This window comes from Neophocaena asiaeorientalis, unplaced genomic scaffold, assembly GCF_003031525.2.
Source record: "Neophocaena asiaeorientalis asiaeorientalis breed wild unplaced genomic scaffold, Neophocaena_asiaeorientalis_V1.1 scaffold87, whole genome shotgun sequence".
Classification (NCBI taxonomy): Eukaryota; Metazoa; Chordata; class Mammalia; order Artiodactyla; family Phocoenidae; genus Neophocaena; species Neophocaena asiaeorientalis.
Genome location: NW_020175432.1, coordinates 3,728,903 through 3,746,386, shown reverse-complemented (window position 1 = coordinate 3,746,386; position 17,484 = coordinate 3,728,903). Strand labels below are relative to the sequence as shown.

At 54.1% G+C, this 17,484-nt stretch overlaps 1 protein-coding gene and 1 non-coding gene across 2 annotated transcripts in view; one reads left to right on the top strand and one right to left on the bottom strand.

Annotated features, from left to right (window-relative positions):
- PBX4 (PBX homeobox 4) overlaps positions 1-17,255 on the top strand; it is a 35,225-nt gene extending 17,970 nt beyond the window's left edge. The window contains 6 exon segments of the mRNA XM_024767482.1: positions 9,844-10,088; positions 10,365-10,555; positions 10,816-10,951; positions 13,924-14,084; positions 14,415-14,529; positions 16,970-17,255. Coding sequence (XP_024623250.1) covers positions 9,844-10,088; positions 10,365-10,555; positions 10,816-10,951; positions 13,924-14,084; positions 14,415-14,529; positions 16,970-17,056 — 935 coding nt within the window. The 3' untranslated portion in view covers positions 17,057-17,255.
- Positions 7,319-7,390, bottom strand: TRNAE-UUC (transfer RNA glutamic acid (anticodon UUC)). The gene has a single exon. It is a non-coding gene; the product is annotated as a tRNA-Glu (tRNA).
- Positions 17,256-17,484: the final 229 nt, after the last annotated feature.

Sequence of the window (17,484 nt, the reverse complement as noted above, 5' to 3'; positions counted from 1 at the left end):
CTTAAAAACTTTATGCTAGGGCTTCCCTGGTGGTGCGGTGGTTAAGAATCCGCCTGCCAATGCAGAGGACGCGGGTCCGAGCCCCGGTCCGGGAAGATCCCACATGCTGCGGAGCAACTAAACCCGTGAGCCACAACTACTGCAGCCTGCGCGCCTAGAGCCCGTACTCCTCAGCAAGAGAAGCCACGGCAGTGAGAAGCCCGTGCACTGCAACAAAGAGTAGCCACCCACTCACCGCAACTAGAGAAAGCCCATGCGCAGCAACAAAGACCCAATGCAGCCAAAAATAAATAAATAAATAAAATTTTTAAAAGAAAAAAAAAAACTTTATGCTAACAATAAGGCCCTACTGTATAGCACAGGGAGCTATATTCAATATCTTGTAATAACATATAACGCAAAAGAATCTGAAAAAGATATAGATACAGATATAGATAAACGGAATCACTTTGCTGTATACCCGAAACATTGTAAATCAGCCATAGTTCAATTAAAAAAAAAAAACACCTTTATTCTGAATAAAAGAAGCCAGACACAAAAGTCCACAATAGTGTGTGGTTCCATTTATGTGAAATGTCCAGAAGAGGGAGAAAGAGATTAGCAGTTGCCAGGGGCTGGGGTGGGGAGTGGGGAGTGACTGCTAACAGGGACAGGATCTCTTTTTGAGGTAGTGAAAAGTTAGGTGGTAGTTCCACAACCTGGTGAATGTACTGAAACCCACTGAGTTATTCACTGGAAATGGGTGAGTTGTATGTCGCATGAATTATTTCTCAACAAAGCTGTTATAAAAACCAATCAAGGACTGAAGGATTTCAGTTGGGGGCCCATAGCTTAAGGCCTTAGCACACAGATTCTTGTGAAGCAGCACTTTCTTGCAGCATCTGTTACCCTATTCAGATTTCTTCTTAGGGCTTACCCATCCACTGAAATTATCCTATGTGTTAATTTCATGCAGCATCTGTTACCCGCAAAAGCACAGGCGTGCCTGCAGAGTGTCCCAACCCTGTTATGGGCTTGGCATACAGTAGCTATCAGTAAACTTGGTGATGGTGTGAAAGTGACTGATCTCTCTTAACAGAAAATGCTCCTTTTTACTGTCACCTAGAACTGTCATCAGTCCCTGGGACAATCCCTCTTAGGGAAGTTAGGGCCTTGGAGGGCCTAAAAGTCTGATTTCCAGCCTGGGAATGGGTAGGACATGGTTGTGCGTGTTGCTGGTCTGGTCACCTCCCTGTGCAGGACTCGGCAAAATAAAGGTCGTACCTTTGGGTGACGGTAGCCCAGCTTCGGAAGCTGCTAGATATTGTTCGGTTGAAATTAAAGCATTTCTTTGGATGAGAAATAAGATTGTTTAATATAGACAGAAGCCATCCATAAGTGCTGTTTTCCTTAGCTGTTGCTCTTAAATGTTCCCAAAGCCTCACAGGAGAGCGTGGACTAATTTTCTAGACGTTTTACTTGGCTGCATTTTCTATTACAGCATTTTGCTGTCTTTTCCTTTTGCCCTGTTGCCACAGGAAAAAAAAACCTAGGCAAACTGCATGCCGTTTTTACAGAGCATCAGCAGTTCATACAGTAGTTTATGACAGAATCGCAGGCCTTAAATTAACAAATGCAAAAGTATATTGAAATGAGAATTAATTTGCATATTTGGTTGAGGTTTCAGCACTTAGGTTGTGATGTATTTTAATTAAGGATTAATTAGAATTGATAGGAATTTGCATAGTGTTATACTCCCGCCATCTGATGAATATCTAATGTGCATGTCAGCTGTGATTTCAGAAACCGATGAGAGTTTGCTAAAGGGATATTCCTTGTAAAGTCCTGTGGGACTGAGAAAGTCCAGTGACTTAAAACATGGCTTCATCTAGAATGTTGCTTAAAAAACTGACCTGGGGGACGTCGTCTCAAAGGTAAATGCAGGCAGTTCTCTTTTTCCCCGGAAACAAGCATTTAAAGGGCCCTTGACGGTGCGGGTGGCCAGCTGGTCAGAATGCCATTGCTCAGCACCAACCCCACCTGGGGGCCAATTTAGGGGCAAGGGGGAGGGGGAGGGGGGAGTTGTCGGTGACATCGGTGATCCCCGGGTGACTCCAGTCACGCAAGAATGCCCTTCAACCTGCAAGTGGGTGACATCTCCCCTCTTTACCTTGCCCGTCTGTCCCTTCCCGGGCTCTGGTCCCATCCGCTCGACCAACACCTACAGGACAGAGCTTGCCCGTGTCTCACTCGAAGCAGTGCCTCTAAAGGGTCCCCAGTAAGTCCAAGTGTGTGTGTGGTTTAGGGAGATGCCCCTTGTCAGGTTAAGGAGGGTTCTTTCTGTTCCTGGTTTGCTAAGGGTTTTTATCATTAATGGGTGTTGTTTGAATGAGTTTGTTTCTTTTTTTTTTTTAATTTATTTATTTATTTTGGCTGTGCTGGGTCTTCGTTTCTGTGCGAGGGCTTTCTCTAGTTGTGGCAAGCGGGGGCCACTCTTCATCGCGGTGCACGGGCCTCTCACTATCGTGGCCTCTCACTATCGTGGCCTCTCTTGTTGCGGAGCACAGCCTCCAGACGCGCAGGCTCAGCAGTTGTGGCTCACGGGCCTAGTTGCTCCGCGGCATGTGGGATCCTCCCAGACCAGGGCTCGAACCCATGTCCCTTGCATTAGCAGGCAGATTCTCAACCATTGCGCCACCAGGGAAGCCCCATTCAGTTTGTTTCTTTCTGCATCCTTTGAGCTATAGTTTTTCTCCTTGTGGTTACTGTGATGCTTTACGTTGATAGGTTTTCATTTACATTCATTTACACTGATTTTCATTGGCGTTGATGATTTTTACTGACAGATTTTGGAAGCTCCTATGTTCAGAGATAAATCTTCTTGGTTATGATTCATATGTTTGTGCATGTACATGCACACAGATGCTGTTGACTTCGGGTTGCTGGTCATTTGTTTTGCCCTTTCGGCTCTGGTCATGAATGTGCTGGGATGTGACTTCCCCATGAGGTCCCGCCCTGAGTTCTCCGTCTGGTGAGTGGGTGGCTTTTTCCGTGTCTCTTCTTCGAAACAGTTTGTTGCAGAAAGGGGCTCTCTCTTCCTTGAGGGCCTGGTAGCACTGGTCCATAAAATGTCCTGGTGGCCTTTGAGGAGAGGTTTCTTAGCACAAGTTCCTATTTCTGGGCCATGATTCTGTGAGGCCAGGCACGTTCCAGGAACCAGAGCCAAGGCAGTGAACAAGACAGCGACGGTCCCTAGGGAAGAGGGTTGTTCCACACAGCCGTAGAGAGACAGATGTGGCCCTCAGGGCCCTGGGTAGAGGCGGGGTGAGTGGGCGGGCAGGTGGGTCTCTGGGGGTATGTTCCCATGCTGTTGCCTCGGCTAAGGTGTTCACTCCTGGGCTGGGGAAACTGGGCTGCTTCTCTGTGAGGGAAGCGCCCACAGTCTGGGTTCCTGCCGCATTTGTGATGCCACCAAGCTGGCGTCCTCGGGGTTTCAGGGGCCTTGCTTCCTCACTAAATAGATCTTCCCCTGAGAATGGATTGCTCTTCCTTTACAACCCGGTCCTGGCCCCCTCCTCCTCACTTAGCCTCTCTGTGTCCACTCAATGGGAGCTCCTGCAGTGAGCCTTTTTCCTGTGCACAGGGCTTTCCCTCAGCATCTCATCTCTGGAACTCAGGACACCCTCACAGGCTCTTTCCAGGTGGCAGCTCTGTCTCCGTCCCACGACTGATGACTGCAGTGATGCACAGGGAGGCAGGCATCCTACAAGTGTGTCAGGAGGGTCACTTCTGGACTGTCCCACACCCAGAGCTCGCACCTGGGGCCTGGGCATCTCCAGGACATACCCACAGCCTCCGGCAGTGACCCGGCCACAGTCTGCTCAGGCCACAGGGTTTGGGCTCACCACCGCCCAGTACCAGTGCGAAATACAAGCAAGATGAACTAGGACATGGAAAGGAAAAATGAAGCAAGCATACAAAAGAATAAGCCCAGGACTTCCCTGGTGGTCCAGTGGTTAAAACTCTGTGCTCCCAACGCAGGGGGCCCGGGTTCGATCCCTGGTCAGGGAACTAGATCTCACATGCCACAGGTAAGAGCCCGCATGCCACAACTAAGAGCCCGCATGCCGCAACTAAGACACGGAGCAGCCAAATAAAAAGCCCAAAAGTCTCATTAGATTCAACAGACATGAAATTACTCTGTCACATTGCTATAAAGGTTTCTATGTGCAACCTCTCTGTCTGTGTTGGCCTTTCCATAGACGGAGGGCAAACCAGACACTACCTTTCAAGGAGTCCTGATCTAGATTAGGACTGAACAAAACAAGCAAAAATCTCATCCTTCATACTGCACCCACAGAAGGAAAACTGTCAAGAGAAGGGGCAGGATCCAGAGGGGATTCCAAGGAAGGGGGGGAAGCTGAAGGCAGTGATTCGGAGGTGTGCTGACCTACCCGGACCTGCATGCATGTAGGTTCTTCCTCAGACCCATGTTAGGCTCTGTGACATGCATACTGTGGAGCAGGGTTGCAGACCACAGTGTTGGTAAATAAAGTTTTATTGGAGCACAGCTGCTCATTGGTTTACTATTTTCTGGGGCTGGTTCAGTTCCCAGTAAGGGCTCTTTTCCTGGCTTCCAGACAGATGACTTCTCACTGTGTCCTCACAAGGGGAATGGAATAAGGAAGAGGTCTCTCTTCCTCTGCTTAGAAGGCCACAGTCTTATGGATTAGGGCCCCACCCCTATGACCTCACTGAACTTTTTTGGCTGTGTTGGGTCTTTGTTGCTGTGCGCAGGCTCTCTCTCGTTGCAGCGAGCAGGGACTACTCTTCCTTGCGGTGCGTGAGCTTCTCATTGCGGTGGCTTCTCTCATTGCGGAACATGGGGTCTAGGCACGCAGGCTTCAGTAGTTGCAGCTCGCGGGCTCTAGAGAGCAGGCTCAGCAGTTGTGGTGCACGGGCTTAGTTACTCCATGGCATGTGGGATCTTACCAGGCCTGGGATCGAGCCCGCGTCCCCTGCATTGGCAGGCGGATTCTTAACCACTGAGCCACCAGGGAAGCCCCTCATTGGACTTTAATTGCATCCTCACAGGCCCTATTCCACATAGACATTGGTTTACTGGAGTTTTTTACCCACAGTAAATTGGGAACATAAGGAAATTTGGTGGTTGGGTGGAAGTGCCTCTGTTTTAGATCCCACCACCTCATCTGAGTGTCTCCAACTGACAGTGTCCCTGAGCTGAGCTGCTGGTCTCCAAAGCCTCCCGGCTGCCAGTCAAGGGCTCTAGGGGAGCTGAGGAGCACCCCTGGGACCGGAAATGAGCTTGTTGTAATTAACGGTAACGAGTGTCTAAGGACCATAATCAGGCAGGGACAGTGTGCTGGGAGACAGACGCGCGGTGCTGAGGGAGAGGCAGGGCCGCGTGCGAGGGGCCGCTTGCTGACAGAAGGCAAAGGCGCTCGGCGTGGCCGTGTCCACAGCTGGGACCGGTCCTGGTGACTAAGGCACAGGGTAACTTTTTTTAAGTTTCGCTTCTCCTCATACACATACATTCGCTAAACTATACAGCTTTAAAGAAGCAAAGCTTGTAGCTCATGAACGATGGTCATAACATACGCACTGTTAACACCACAGGGCCTGGGGTATGACAGGCATATTGTCTCCTTATTCATGGGCATTTGGGTGGTTTTGGTTTTTCACAGTTACGGGGTGGTCATGAGTGTCCTGTAAGTACAGCATCTACAGGGGTCAGTGTTCCTGTAGGGTAAATTCGCAAAACAGAGTTCTGATCAAGATCAAAGGATATGTGCTTTTTCTGCATTAATCGGCATTTCAAACCTCCCCTCCAAGAAAGGCCACACCAACACATACCCCGTAAAGAGACATGAGAAAATGGTGTTCTCTTTGTAATTTGAGAGCTTTCATTTGAGGACGGTAAGTCCCGTGGTTTTTTGGTGTATTTTTTAAAATCTCCAGCACCTGGTTGGGTACATGGCTTATGATAGACTCTCAGATGCTTACTGTTGGATAAATAAAAGAACGAAAGGGGAGTTCCCTAGTGGTCTAGTGGTTAGGATTCGGCGCTTTCACTGCTGTGACCCGGGTTCAATCCCTGGTCGGGGAACTGAGATCCCACAAGCCATGTGGCACGGCCAAGAAAAAAGAATGAAAGACTGCCATGCACCCCTGAGCGGCCCAGAGTCACACACGCATGAACACACACAGGTGTGCACATGTCCCCACCACTGCATGTCCAGCCTGGACCACTCCTGCCCCTGATGGTAATGACGGAAGCTGTGATGGAAGCTGTGGAGGTGGCCTCTCCAGCCCGGGAGTCAGGGTGTGCTGGGGGCCCTCTGGGGTGGGGCGGGGTGCTGTATGTCCCTCTCGGGTCACTCCTGAGCCCCAGCCGCAACCTCGGGTGCTCAGGGACGAGCTGCTGAGTAAGCCTGAGACGGTCGCAGAGCATCTGCTGTGCTGCAAAGGGCCATGAAGGGCCCAGCAGAGGGAAAGTTCATGAAGGTGGGTTTGGAAGGCTGTCACGAAAGACCCTGAGTACGAGGTGTCAGAGTCTAGGCTTTAATTTAGGTGGGCGCAGGCCCTGGTTGAAGTCTTTGAACAGAAGACTGGCATGATGAGCACCGTGTTTGACGGTGGTTGGCTTGCCGGTGTGCACAGTGGATCAGAGGGGAGGCATTTCCTCACAGGTCATGGAGGGCAGGAGAGGGGTCAGCGCAGCAGGGTTCCAGCGATGGCATTAAGGGAGGGGATGGATGGTGGGTTGATCATGGAGTTTGAATCAATAGGATTTGCAAACAGAGGGCCTGAGGGAGGAGGACGTCCATTATCTACTCTGGGTTAGGAGTGGCTAGGAGGGTGTGGGCCTTTATGGGGGTCAGGCAGCACAGGTCAACTCTGTCCAGGGGTGCCCAGCGTTTACATCTGGTACTTCTTGAAGACCAAGTAAGGTTGTTAGAGAATTGGGTCTCTGAACTGGAAGGCCAGCAACTGATAAAAGGGGCACTTTTCCTTTAGTTCTTTCAGAAAAAGTCACATTATAACCCAGTGGGACTGAGTTAAGTGGCAGGGGTTCCTTTGGGTGAGTTGAGGGTCCCCAAACGTAAGGAGGTAAAGCTCCCTGCATGTGAAGAAAATTCCTGCAAGGATATCTCTTGAGTGCCTTCAATTTTCACTGGTGAGTTTTTGACAGAAAAGGTTAACCTGTTACATAGGGAACAAGAAAGGGGCACGTGATTAATGAGTAAATATCCATATGATAGGATTAAACTCAATTTTTTTTTTTTTTGGCTGCACCACGTAGCTTGCAGGATCTTAGTTCCCCGACCAGGGATTGAACCCGGGCCACAGCAGTGAAAGTGCTGAGCCCTAACCACTGGACCACCAGGGAATTCCCTAAACTCAATTTTTATTTGAGCACTTGAGTCAGTTAGTAGCTGATAGTATTGAGAGCCTGTTTCCAAGAAAACACTTTAAACTTTGTTTTTCCAGAAAGTCAGAGCTAGATGGATATCCTATATCATTACCTCCTTCTCCGTTCCCTGCCTCCCATCAGGAACCACCCCCCAATCTTTTTTCCTCTGTAGCCACAGATGTTTCTTCTGTCACTGAAAAAGCAAAGAAGACACAGATCCTGCAAGACCACCCTCCTCAGACCTGAGCTCGCTCTGTAACCCCTGCAGCAGGCTCTTCCCTGTACTGCCTGTCTCCCATGCTCCTCCGGAACTTGCTAGTCAGGCTGTACCCCACCTTACCCTGCTTTTTCAGGGTTAACAGCATTCCCCTAATGACCAAGCCCATGTTTTTACCCCTCTGTGACTACTTCTGGTTTTTCCTCCACCTACCCGAAAACTCTTTCCGTCTCCTCCTTTGCCTGTTCTTGAAATGCTGGTTTTCTAGTATTCAGGGGCATGGCCTTCTCATAGGCGTAGCTGCAGGTACAGGTGGATATGTACAGATTTCCCACACACCACACGCCGATGACTCATGAATACATGTTTCCCACCCAAACTGGTCAGCTCAACCCCAGCTCCCAGGAAGCAGCTGCCTCGCAGCCACCTGGACGTTCATGCTTAGCTGGATCAGGGACCAGGCTGATGGCATTTTTTCACATGCCTGCCTGCTGCTTTGTGTGCTGTACTTGGGAAAAAATGGCACCTTCCTGGGCGAATGTGGGAGTGGTCACAGCCTCTTCCTTTCTCTCACGCCCACATCTGGTGGTCACAGACTCTGGGGCCTCGCCCTCTGGCTGCCCTGTAGCTGACCTGCATCCCCTCGGACAGCAACAGCTCCCCCCCACTGCCTCCCCTGCCCGTCCACTGCCCGTCCAGTCCTGCCCTCGAGCATGTCACCTTCTCAGTCCAGCTGCGGTGGCTTCTCCATGTTGTAAAGCCAATCATCTTGTTTCTCCGCTTAAAGTCTCTCCGTGGGGGACTTGCCTGGTGTCACAGTGGTTAAGAATACGCCTGCCAATGCAGTGGACAGGGGTTCGAGCCCTGGTCCGGGAAGATCCCACAGGCTGCGGAGCAACTAAGCCCATGCGCCACAACTACTGAGCCTGCGCTCTAGAGCCTGCAAGCCACAACTACTGAAGCCCACATGCCTAGAGCCCATGCTCCGCAACAAGAGAAGCCACCGCAATGAGAAGACCGCACACTGCAACAAAGAGTAGCCCCCACTGGCCGCAACTAGAGAAAGCCTGCGCACAGCAACGAAGACCCAATGCAGCCATAAATAAATAAATAAATAAATGTATTTTTTAAAAAAGATCTCTCGGTGGGTTAGTTCATCTTCTCTGGCACCTCTGGATCAGTCTTTTCCTCTTTACTTTATAGCAACAACCCTCCCCCCAACACACACACAGGAAACACAAACAGACATAATAGATGTGTTACCAAACCAAAGTTCAGTCTTCTGAAAAGCAAAGTCACTCTCCTGACACCGGGTGGTGGTGAAGGAAAGTACAGTGTTTATTGCAGGGTGCCAAGCAAGGGAGTGGGAGACAAGCCTCAGATCTACTCCACCTTGGTCTTTGAGTGAGGGTTTTTTGGTTTGTTTTTTTTTAAGGGGAAGAACAGAGAGGCTGGAATTAATCATCACCTTGTGACATTTCATATCGGGAATCAGGATGTCTCTGGTTTATGATTCGCTGACCAGGTGGGTCCATGGCTTAGGGTCTGTTAGCTCATCTTGCCCTGGAGACATAACCTGAGTTTGCACATTAATGACGATATCTATAATAGCAATTTTAGCAGTTAACGATGTTATCAACAACAGCAATTTTAGTCATCTGACTGACTGATTAGTGTTCAGATAGCACAGGACTGAGGTCAAAGGGGACAAGAAAAGGAATGAAGTTTTAGATAGAGAAACTAGTCAAACTCAGTAAGGGAACTCGGTTTTGGGGGGCTCCGTCTCAGACGCACAGCAGCACGGCCTTGCCTGAAGCCAGGCAGCCACTAGCCTTCGTATCCCTGCCTGTGCTAGTGTGTGTGTCTGGAACGTGCTTCCTCTCCCATCTGAAGACAAGGTTCAGGGCTTCAGGCTTTCCAGCACCCAGTGCCACCCCGCCCCTGCCCTGCGGGCCCCCACACACACCCAGCTGTGGGCTGTGAGCTGTGATCGGTGTGCCCCCTGCATTCCCGCCACCCGGACTGGGTTCCTAAGCACGGCACCTGGACCAGCGTCACGGGGGTTACTCAATGTCTGTTATCAGATGAAGTCTTTCTTTCCCCTCAAGGGTTCCGTGAAAAGTGTTCAGACACGAAGCCAGTGCTAACACTCTGTCGTGGTTGTTTTTATTCCGACAACAGACACTGATTCAGTGTCTCCTCTCTTACCCAGGGTTGAACAGTCGTGGCATTCCGGAAGAGGGTCCCCCTGACGCTCAGCTCCAAAAGCTGGATAACATGCTGCTGGCCGAGGGCATGTGCAGGCCGGAGAAGCACCGAAGAGGAGCCCAGGCGGTGGCCGGCACAGCAACACCAGGTGGCTGTCCAAATGACAATGGCCCTGAGCGCTCTGACTACAGGGCCAAGCTGTCCCAGATCCGACAGATTTACCACTCTGAGCTAGAGAAATATGAACAGGTGATCTTTCTGCATGGAAGAGTTTCTGTCATGTGAATCCGCATTTGTCAAAGCGAAACGTGGAGCGCTAACTGCCTGCCTTTGGTGGCCCAGAGCAGGGGGTCCACACACTTGGTCTCACAGCAAAGGTGGCCGATTTTACTGCAAGCCTTCTGCCTTCACTTCTCCGTAGCCAGCCTGTGTGGGAGCCTCGGGGGGCAGGTGGCTGGTCCCACATGGAGCCTCCGGGACAGCCTGCCGGGTAGTCACCGGCTGGCATTTGTCTCCCCACCCCAGGCCTGCCGTGAGTTCACCACGCATGTCACCAGCCTTCTCCAGGAGCAGAGCAGGATAAGGCCTGTCTCGCCCAAGGAGATCGAGCACATGGTGGGCATCCTCCACGGCAAGTTCAACAGCGTCCCGATACAGCTGAAGGAGAGCACCTGCGAGGCCGTGATGACCCTGCGCTCGAGGTTCCTCGATGCCAGGTCAGGCCCTACCTACCCCCGGCCTGTGACCCCAGGGTCAGCTCTTAGGAAGAGGAACCTAAGTCAGCGCTGGCTTGGGTCTCAGTTCTGGGGGCCTCCAAGCCTGTGCAGGGGCTGTGGCCACAGCTGCAGGCGTAGCCCTCACACAGCCTCTTGGAAGGCGACTGAAGTGCTGGCTGCTGCTGTTACAACTCTAGGGAATCAGAGACGAGGATGAGGCCCCGTGTACGATCCCCGGCTGAGGCTGTCTGTCTTCACAGGCATAAGTGGCAGAACTTCGGCAAGCAAGCCACGGAAGTGCTGAATTAATATTTTTATTCCCACGTGAGCAACCCTTACCCCAGTGAAGAAACCAAAGAAGAGCTGCCCAGGAAGGGTGGCATCACCGTCTCCCAGGTGACAGTCCTTTCCTGCCACACCTCCCTGAACCCAGAAGGGAGGGAAAGTTCAGCCCAGTGAGGAGGACACCCAGGGAAGTTGCTGAAATGTGTGGGGCGGGAGCCGGGTATGCAGGCTCCCAGTTGGCCTGACCGGGCTCAGGTCCCGGGTCTGGGCTATGAACGTGGGCCTCAGGCGGGAAGCCACACCCACTAGGTGTGGGGACTCGCTGAGGCGACTGGTGTGGAGTGTGCGGTCCCGGAGGCGACACCACAGAGTGTATCATGAGGAACTCAGTGGATTGTAGTCGTTAGGATTTAATATTCTCCTAACAGAGGGATGTGCTGTGTTGCGCAAGAGGGGTGGGGTATGAGCTTGGGAGAAGAAGAAGAACTTGGAGGAAAATGAGGACTGGAAGTGATAGAGCAGCTCTTGTGCTTAAGTACCGATTCAGTTGTCCTGGGGTAAATTCAGGTGCGTGCATTGCCTTCCGGTTTCTCAAACAGTCCAGTGTGTGTGTCTGGGGGTACAAGACAGATGACATCTGGCTCCAGAGGGGGAATGGTGGTGCAGATCAGAGAAGGGACCTGGACAACCTTGGGCAACCTTGGTAGTCGGGACCACCACTGTCCTCACTGGAATTGGGGTAAGGTGGCGGGGCTAAGATGAGAACCCAAGAAATATTTCCGAAGGCTTTAAAGTGGGAACGGTAAGTGCAGGCAGCCCACAAGCAAGAGGCAGGACCAGGCCACACTCGTGGGGCAGCGTGGGGGTCAGGGCACGGCACCCCGCCCCCGGCTGCAGGGAGGGCTCTCCCACTGTGCAGTTGGAGGGGCTGAGTTTCCAGCCCAGTCAGCCTGTGCCCTCTGTCACCACCCTCTGCTCTGGTCCCTGCCCAGTCCAGCAGTGACTTGGGGACAAGGGCACTCAGGAACCCCGCAGGGTCACACAGGCAGCAAAGCCTCACAGGTGTCCCGGTCACATGAGACCTCACTCACCCTGGAACCGCTGCGGTGTCTTCGGCACCTTGGCTGGAGCTGAAGTGAGGGCTGCACCTCTGGGGCTTCGAGGCCCAAAAGAAGTGGGAGGCACGGCAGCTTGTTTGTCACCGTGAGCAGCTGTCTGAAAACGGCCAGATTCACTTCAAGCCCTGGCACCCCCCCGAGAGCACATGGGTCTTGGGTCTCAACTTTATCTCAGGAGAGGGTTCGTTGCAAACAAAAGTTTGAAAAGCACCGGCCACATTCCGGTGACTCCTGCTCTGTGGGCGGGCCCTAAGACCCCGCCCACCAGCAGCAGAATTCTGTGCTGGGAGCCCCTCCCCACTCGGGCAGGTCCTCCAGCTGGGAATGTCTGACAGCTGAGGGAGGGCTCGGAATTTGGGATACAGATGTGTGTAGGCTGTGCGGTTCGCCTAAGGAGGAAGTAGCGGGGGAGGGAGAGCACCATTAGGGCAAAGGGTGTTGCAGATGAGGCAACAGACGTTTTCAGGACAGGATCAGCTGCAACTCCAGGGTGAGGAGGCCCGAGGGGGAAAGGGCGGGAGAGCTGAGCCCATGGACAGGGCCATGGGCAGAAACGCAGGCGGCTGCAGCTGTGTGAGCCAAAGGGACCAGAGTGACTGGGCAGGGAGTGGCCAGTGGCTCCGAGCTACAGCTGGCGGAGAGGGCATCCCACTCCTGTACGAGGTGTCGGGACACACCCCGTGGAGAGGGTGGACCCTGGCCCGGACCAGCTCCCCGGCAGCCGCCCTCCGTCACCCGCACGGGAAGTTTGCTCTTTGTCCCTCTAAAATGCCAGTTGAATTCAACATGGAAAACTGCTCACTGCCATTCTTCTGCAAACTTAGTCCAGGTTTTGGGCTTCCCTGGTGGCGCAGTGGATGAGAGTCCGCCTGCCGATGCAGGGGACACGGGTTCGTGCCCCGGTCTGGGAGGATCCCGCATGCCGCGGAGCGGCTGGGCCCGTGAGCCATGGCCGCTGAGCCTGCGCGTCCGGAGCCTGTGCTCCGCAAGGGGAGAGGCCACAACAGTGAGAGGCCCGCGTACCACAAAAAAACAAAAACAAAAAAAAACAAACAGGTTTTTAGAGGAGAAAAGTCCTCCATCCACAGTACTGCCACGTAACTCAACTGTTTATTTCTGTTCATTAAAATACATACCTTTCACTGCAGGGCCTGGTGCCTTACTTTGGGATATGTCTCCATGCTCTCAGGAAGGCACTGCCCAGGGTCTCACCCAGACGATTCTGCCCCCAGGGGACATTTTCATTATCATAACTCTCGGTGTGGGGTGGGGGGGGTGGGGGGCCGGGGAGGACACTACTGGCATCTGGTGGGTGGAGGCCAGGGGTGCTGCTTAGCACCCTCAGTGCCCAGGACGCCCCCCAGAGAGTGACCCACGGGAGAAGCCCTGCCCTGGAGGTCTTGGTGCAGGTTTGGAGTCAGAGCTGGGCTCAGACCTCTAGGCCCTGGGCCGGCCCCTTGCTTACAGGATGCATGTGACTGCAGCTCCCTCCTAACTGGCTTTGGGGACTAAAACCAGGCCCTCAGCTCAGTGCTCAGCTCCTTCCCCTGCCCTGTCAAGTGGTCCTTATCCTTTGATAAGTTTTGGATTCGACCGTGTGCTTTGCTTAAATTGCATTCCCAGAAATGTGGTTACTGATGCGTCTCCCGCATCAGTATTCAGTCTGTTGCCTGCCGCCGCAGCGAGCAGACACTCGTCTCTCTGAGTGTGTCACACACGTGCCTGTTTTCCTTCCAGCTCTCCCCTCTCCTATAAGCCACGCCAGGTCCAGGGTGTCACCAACACACTGCAGACGTTTCCCTGGGCCCACAGTTCATTAATGCCACCTTCTCAGTCCCGGCCTCTCACCCAGCCCCAGGGCCACGCGTTGTCACTCAGTGATGTTCCCCCCCGGCTGTCTGTCCACATCGCGTCTCATCGCTAGGTCAGTTTTTTCCAGTGACTTCCATCTCTGCCTGTCCACAGGTCTCCAACTGGTTTGGCAACGAAAGAATCCGGTATAAAAAGAACATGGGGAAGTTTCAAGAAGGGGCTACCATTTACACAGGTAAGATGGCAGAGGACACCACCGATGTCAGGGGCCCGGGCAGCCAGGCCAGCTGCCCTTTGAGGCCCAGCTCCAGTCAGTAAGGCTGCCCAGCCCAGGGTCAGTCGCTCCCATGTGGCCGGGCCCACTGAGCTGCATCTGGGGAAGCAGACTGGTCCCTGCGTATGCCTCTTTTCTCTATTTACACTGTGAGGTTTCTGTTCCCATTAGTGATTATCCTGGTGAAGTCAACACATCCCGGCAGGCTGGGCAGATGCTGTGGGGACAGAAAGTTCCTACCAAAAGTCTGGTTTCCCCACCCACACAGGGCTGCTGGAGGGGCAGGGAGCCGTAGGAGTCACCTCCGCAGCCTCTTCCTGGCCGGGGGTCTGGTAGGTCCCACTGGTCCTGACCCCTCCCGCCCCTCCAGGACCTCCTGGTCCTCTGGTCCCTTTCCGAGGACCAGCACCAGTGACACACTTATCACCCTGCAGACGCTGGCCTCCCTCCGGCCCGCGCCTGGGGAAGGCAGCCTTCTGGGCCAGGTGAGTCTCCAGCACAGTCCCAAGGACACCTGTGGGCTCCCGGACTCTGTGATAGGGCTGACGTGGAGCCCAGGTGGGTGGCGGGTCCTCGGGACCGGCTATCTCGACCGTGTCTCAGTCCGTCATGGGGATGAATGCAGGCTGGCAGAGCCACCTCAGGGAGCCCAGCTCTGTGTCGCCTCACAGGACTCGATGGCTGCTGAGGGCTTTGCCTAGTGGGAAGGAGCCCTCCCTCCCCGACGGTGTCTGTACCCACCAGGAGAAGGCAAGGGTGGGCAGACGAGGCCCTGACGGTCTGAAGGCACAGCCCCACTGGGCTCAGACCCTTCAACACGTTCATGCCATGGCCTCACCATCCTGGCTGCCCCCTTGGCCCGTGCGAGCTGGGCCAGAGTGAAGATCTGGGAAGAAAATGAGCCATGGATCTCAGCTGTCTCGGGATGTGCCCTCAGGAACTTTCTCAGGGTTTGGGGCAAGGTGCCAGGCCAGCCAGGATCAGAGGGCATCATCCCTCTCGCAGTCCCTGGGGCCTCTCGGCCTCCCACTGACAGCCACAGGGGCCTGACCCCCCGCGCAGGGTTGTCCTGAAGAGGCTGCGCAGGTGCAGGTGTGACAAGGCCATGCGGGAGTGGGCAGGGCCTTACACAGTCCACCTGTTTCCTTTGGGGTTGACCCCCCACCCGTTTACCCCCAGCCCCTCTTAAAGGTTCAGGGAATGGATGCCTCCCGGTGCCAGGCAGTGCGCATCCCATCACTGTGGCAACCCCACAGCCCATAATGAGCACCTGAGCAGAGTAAATGCTCTGACACCACCAAGTGGCCAGACCTGTCCGGCTCTGCCCTTGCCCAGGGCTCAGCACCTCGAGCACAGTAGGAGTGAGCGTGTGAGAGTGAATCGGGGTGAGGGTTCCGTGGACTGTGACATGGGGTCCTGTCAACCCCACATAGTGAGCAGGAAGGTTGGGGTTGTGGTGTGGACACCCACCTGTGCCGTGGGCCCCTGCCCTGGACAGGCACAGATGCTCTTCCAGAGAGCAGGTCTCAGGGGCTGAGGTCACCCCAGCTGGGAGCCATCTCCTTGGCCCTGAGCTGCCCTTTGGCTCCCAGTCCCACACTGGGCCCCAGCCTGTCACCTCCCAGGCCTGTGGGTGGACCCCTCCCCTCACCACTCATGTTCTCCTTCTGGGATCATAGGCCTATGGGTGTCCATCCAAGGGCAGAGTGTGTCCCCCTGAGGCCAGTATCCTTGTCCCAGTTGCTTTCAGACTGAGGGTGGGCGGAGCAACGCTGGCCTCTCAGTTTCCCTGTGTCACATGATGAGGCAGCCCTTGAAGGCATTCTCTTGATTTGTTTGCCCAGCACTGTCCTCTGTGGCAGATCCTTGGGACACATGGGAGGTAATAGCTGAGGCGGGGGAGGGGGCAACGGGATGGGTGGGTGAGGAGCAGGGTCTTGGGCCTTGTGGGGTCGGAAGGGGTAGAGGGTGCAGGCAGGAGGGTTCAGCCTGTTAAGGAAAGTTCAAGAATGAGGAAGATGAATGGGACTTCCCTGGTGACACAGTGGTTAAGAATCCATCTGCCGAGGCAGGGGACACGGGTTCAAGCCCTGGTCCGGGAAGATCCCACATGCCGCGGAGCAACTAAGCCCGTGCGCCACAACTACTGAGCCCGTGCGCCACAACTACTGAGCCTGCGAGACATAGCTACTGAAGCCTGCACACCTAGAGCCCATGCTCCACAGCAAGAGAAGCCACCGCAGTGAGAAGCCCACGCACTGCAACGAAGAGTAGCCCCTGCTCGCCACAACTAGAGAAAGCTCACGCACAGCATCGAAGACCCAACGCAGCCAAATAAATATATAATTAAAATAAAATAAAATAAAAAAGAATGAGGAAGGTGAAGGGGAGCTTGTGAGTTGCAGGCCCTGCTCTCGTGGGCTGCAAACCACTACCAATAGTAGTGGTTTCCATTGTGGGGGGCTCCTGTGGACAAACATCCCAGGGTCACACGTGCCCGATATATCCCCGCCCTGCAGACAGAGCCCACATGCCCGCAGCCATGGGCGCTGCCCTCCTGACTCCCAGCCAGGCCCGCGTCCTGCTGGGTTCCTGAGCCTCTTCCTGCTCACCACGTCTCACCACGATGTTTGGGGGACCACTGTCAGCTCCGGGCCTGCCTGAGTCTCCCTCACCCTCAGAGTGTGTGCTGCGGTGCCCTGCCAGTCCTTTGCCAGAGCCCGGCCAGTGGAGGCCAGTTCCTGCCAAGGAGGCACACTCGTGTGCAAGGCCAGCTGTGACCCAGGACTGACCCCTCTGTCCCTGCCCCATCTCCTGGCTCCTCTCACGGTTCTCGGCATGTTCTAGGCCGCCTCAGGGATGCGGGGGCCGGATGGGTCATCTGTCCCACGGCCCCTCTCTGACTCTCTGTCTCTGTCTTTTCAGGCCAGGGGCGGCTGGCAGGTGAGGCGAATGTCGACCGCTTCACCTATTGGAGACCCCGGCAGGGTCACCTCAGATGCATCTAATTAAGTGTTGGGATGAGCAGAAAAGAGGACGGTGTGACCTGCCTTGGTTCCCTGGAATTCACGTTTCCTCAGAAGACCCAGAACTGACAGCAGACAGCGCTCCCTGAGCTGACGGCAGGCGACACCGGTACCGTCTTTTGCTTGTCAGCTGGGGTTTGAAATGGGCTGAGACACTGCTCGTTCTGCCAACCCCGTTTGGTGTTTTTTACAGTAATTTTATGGTTAAGGCTGAATTGTTTCTTCCAGGACTTGGCACAAATTCTCCCATTACAGTTTTGGACCGATTCTAATTTCGATGTCGTCCACTCCCAGATTTGTTCCTGCCGATGGTGACCGCGCAGGTGCAGGGCTGCAGCTGCGCAGTTGGGCGGGTTGTTACTCTGTTTGCTCGCTTGTCCATCCGTGTGCCAACTCGCCCAGACACTCACTGCC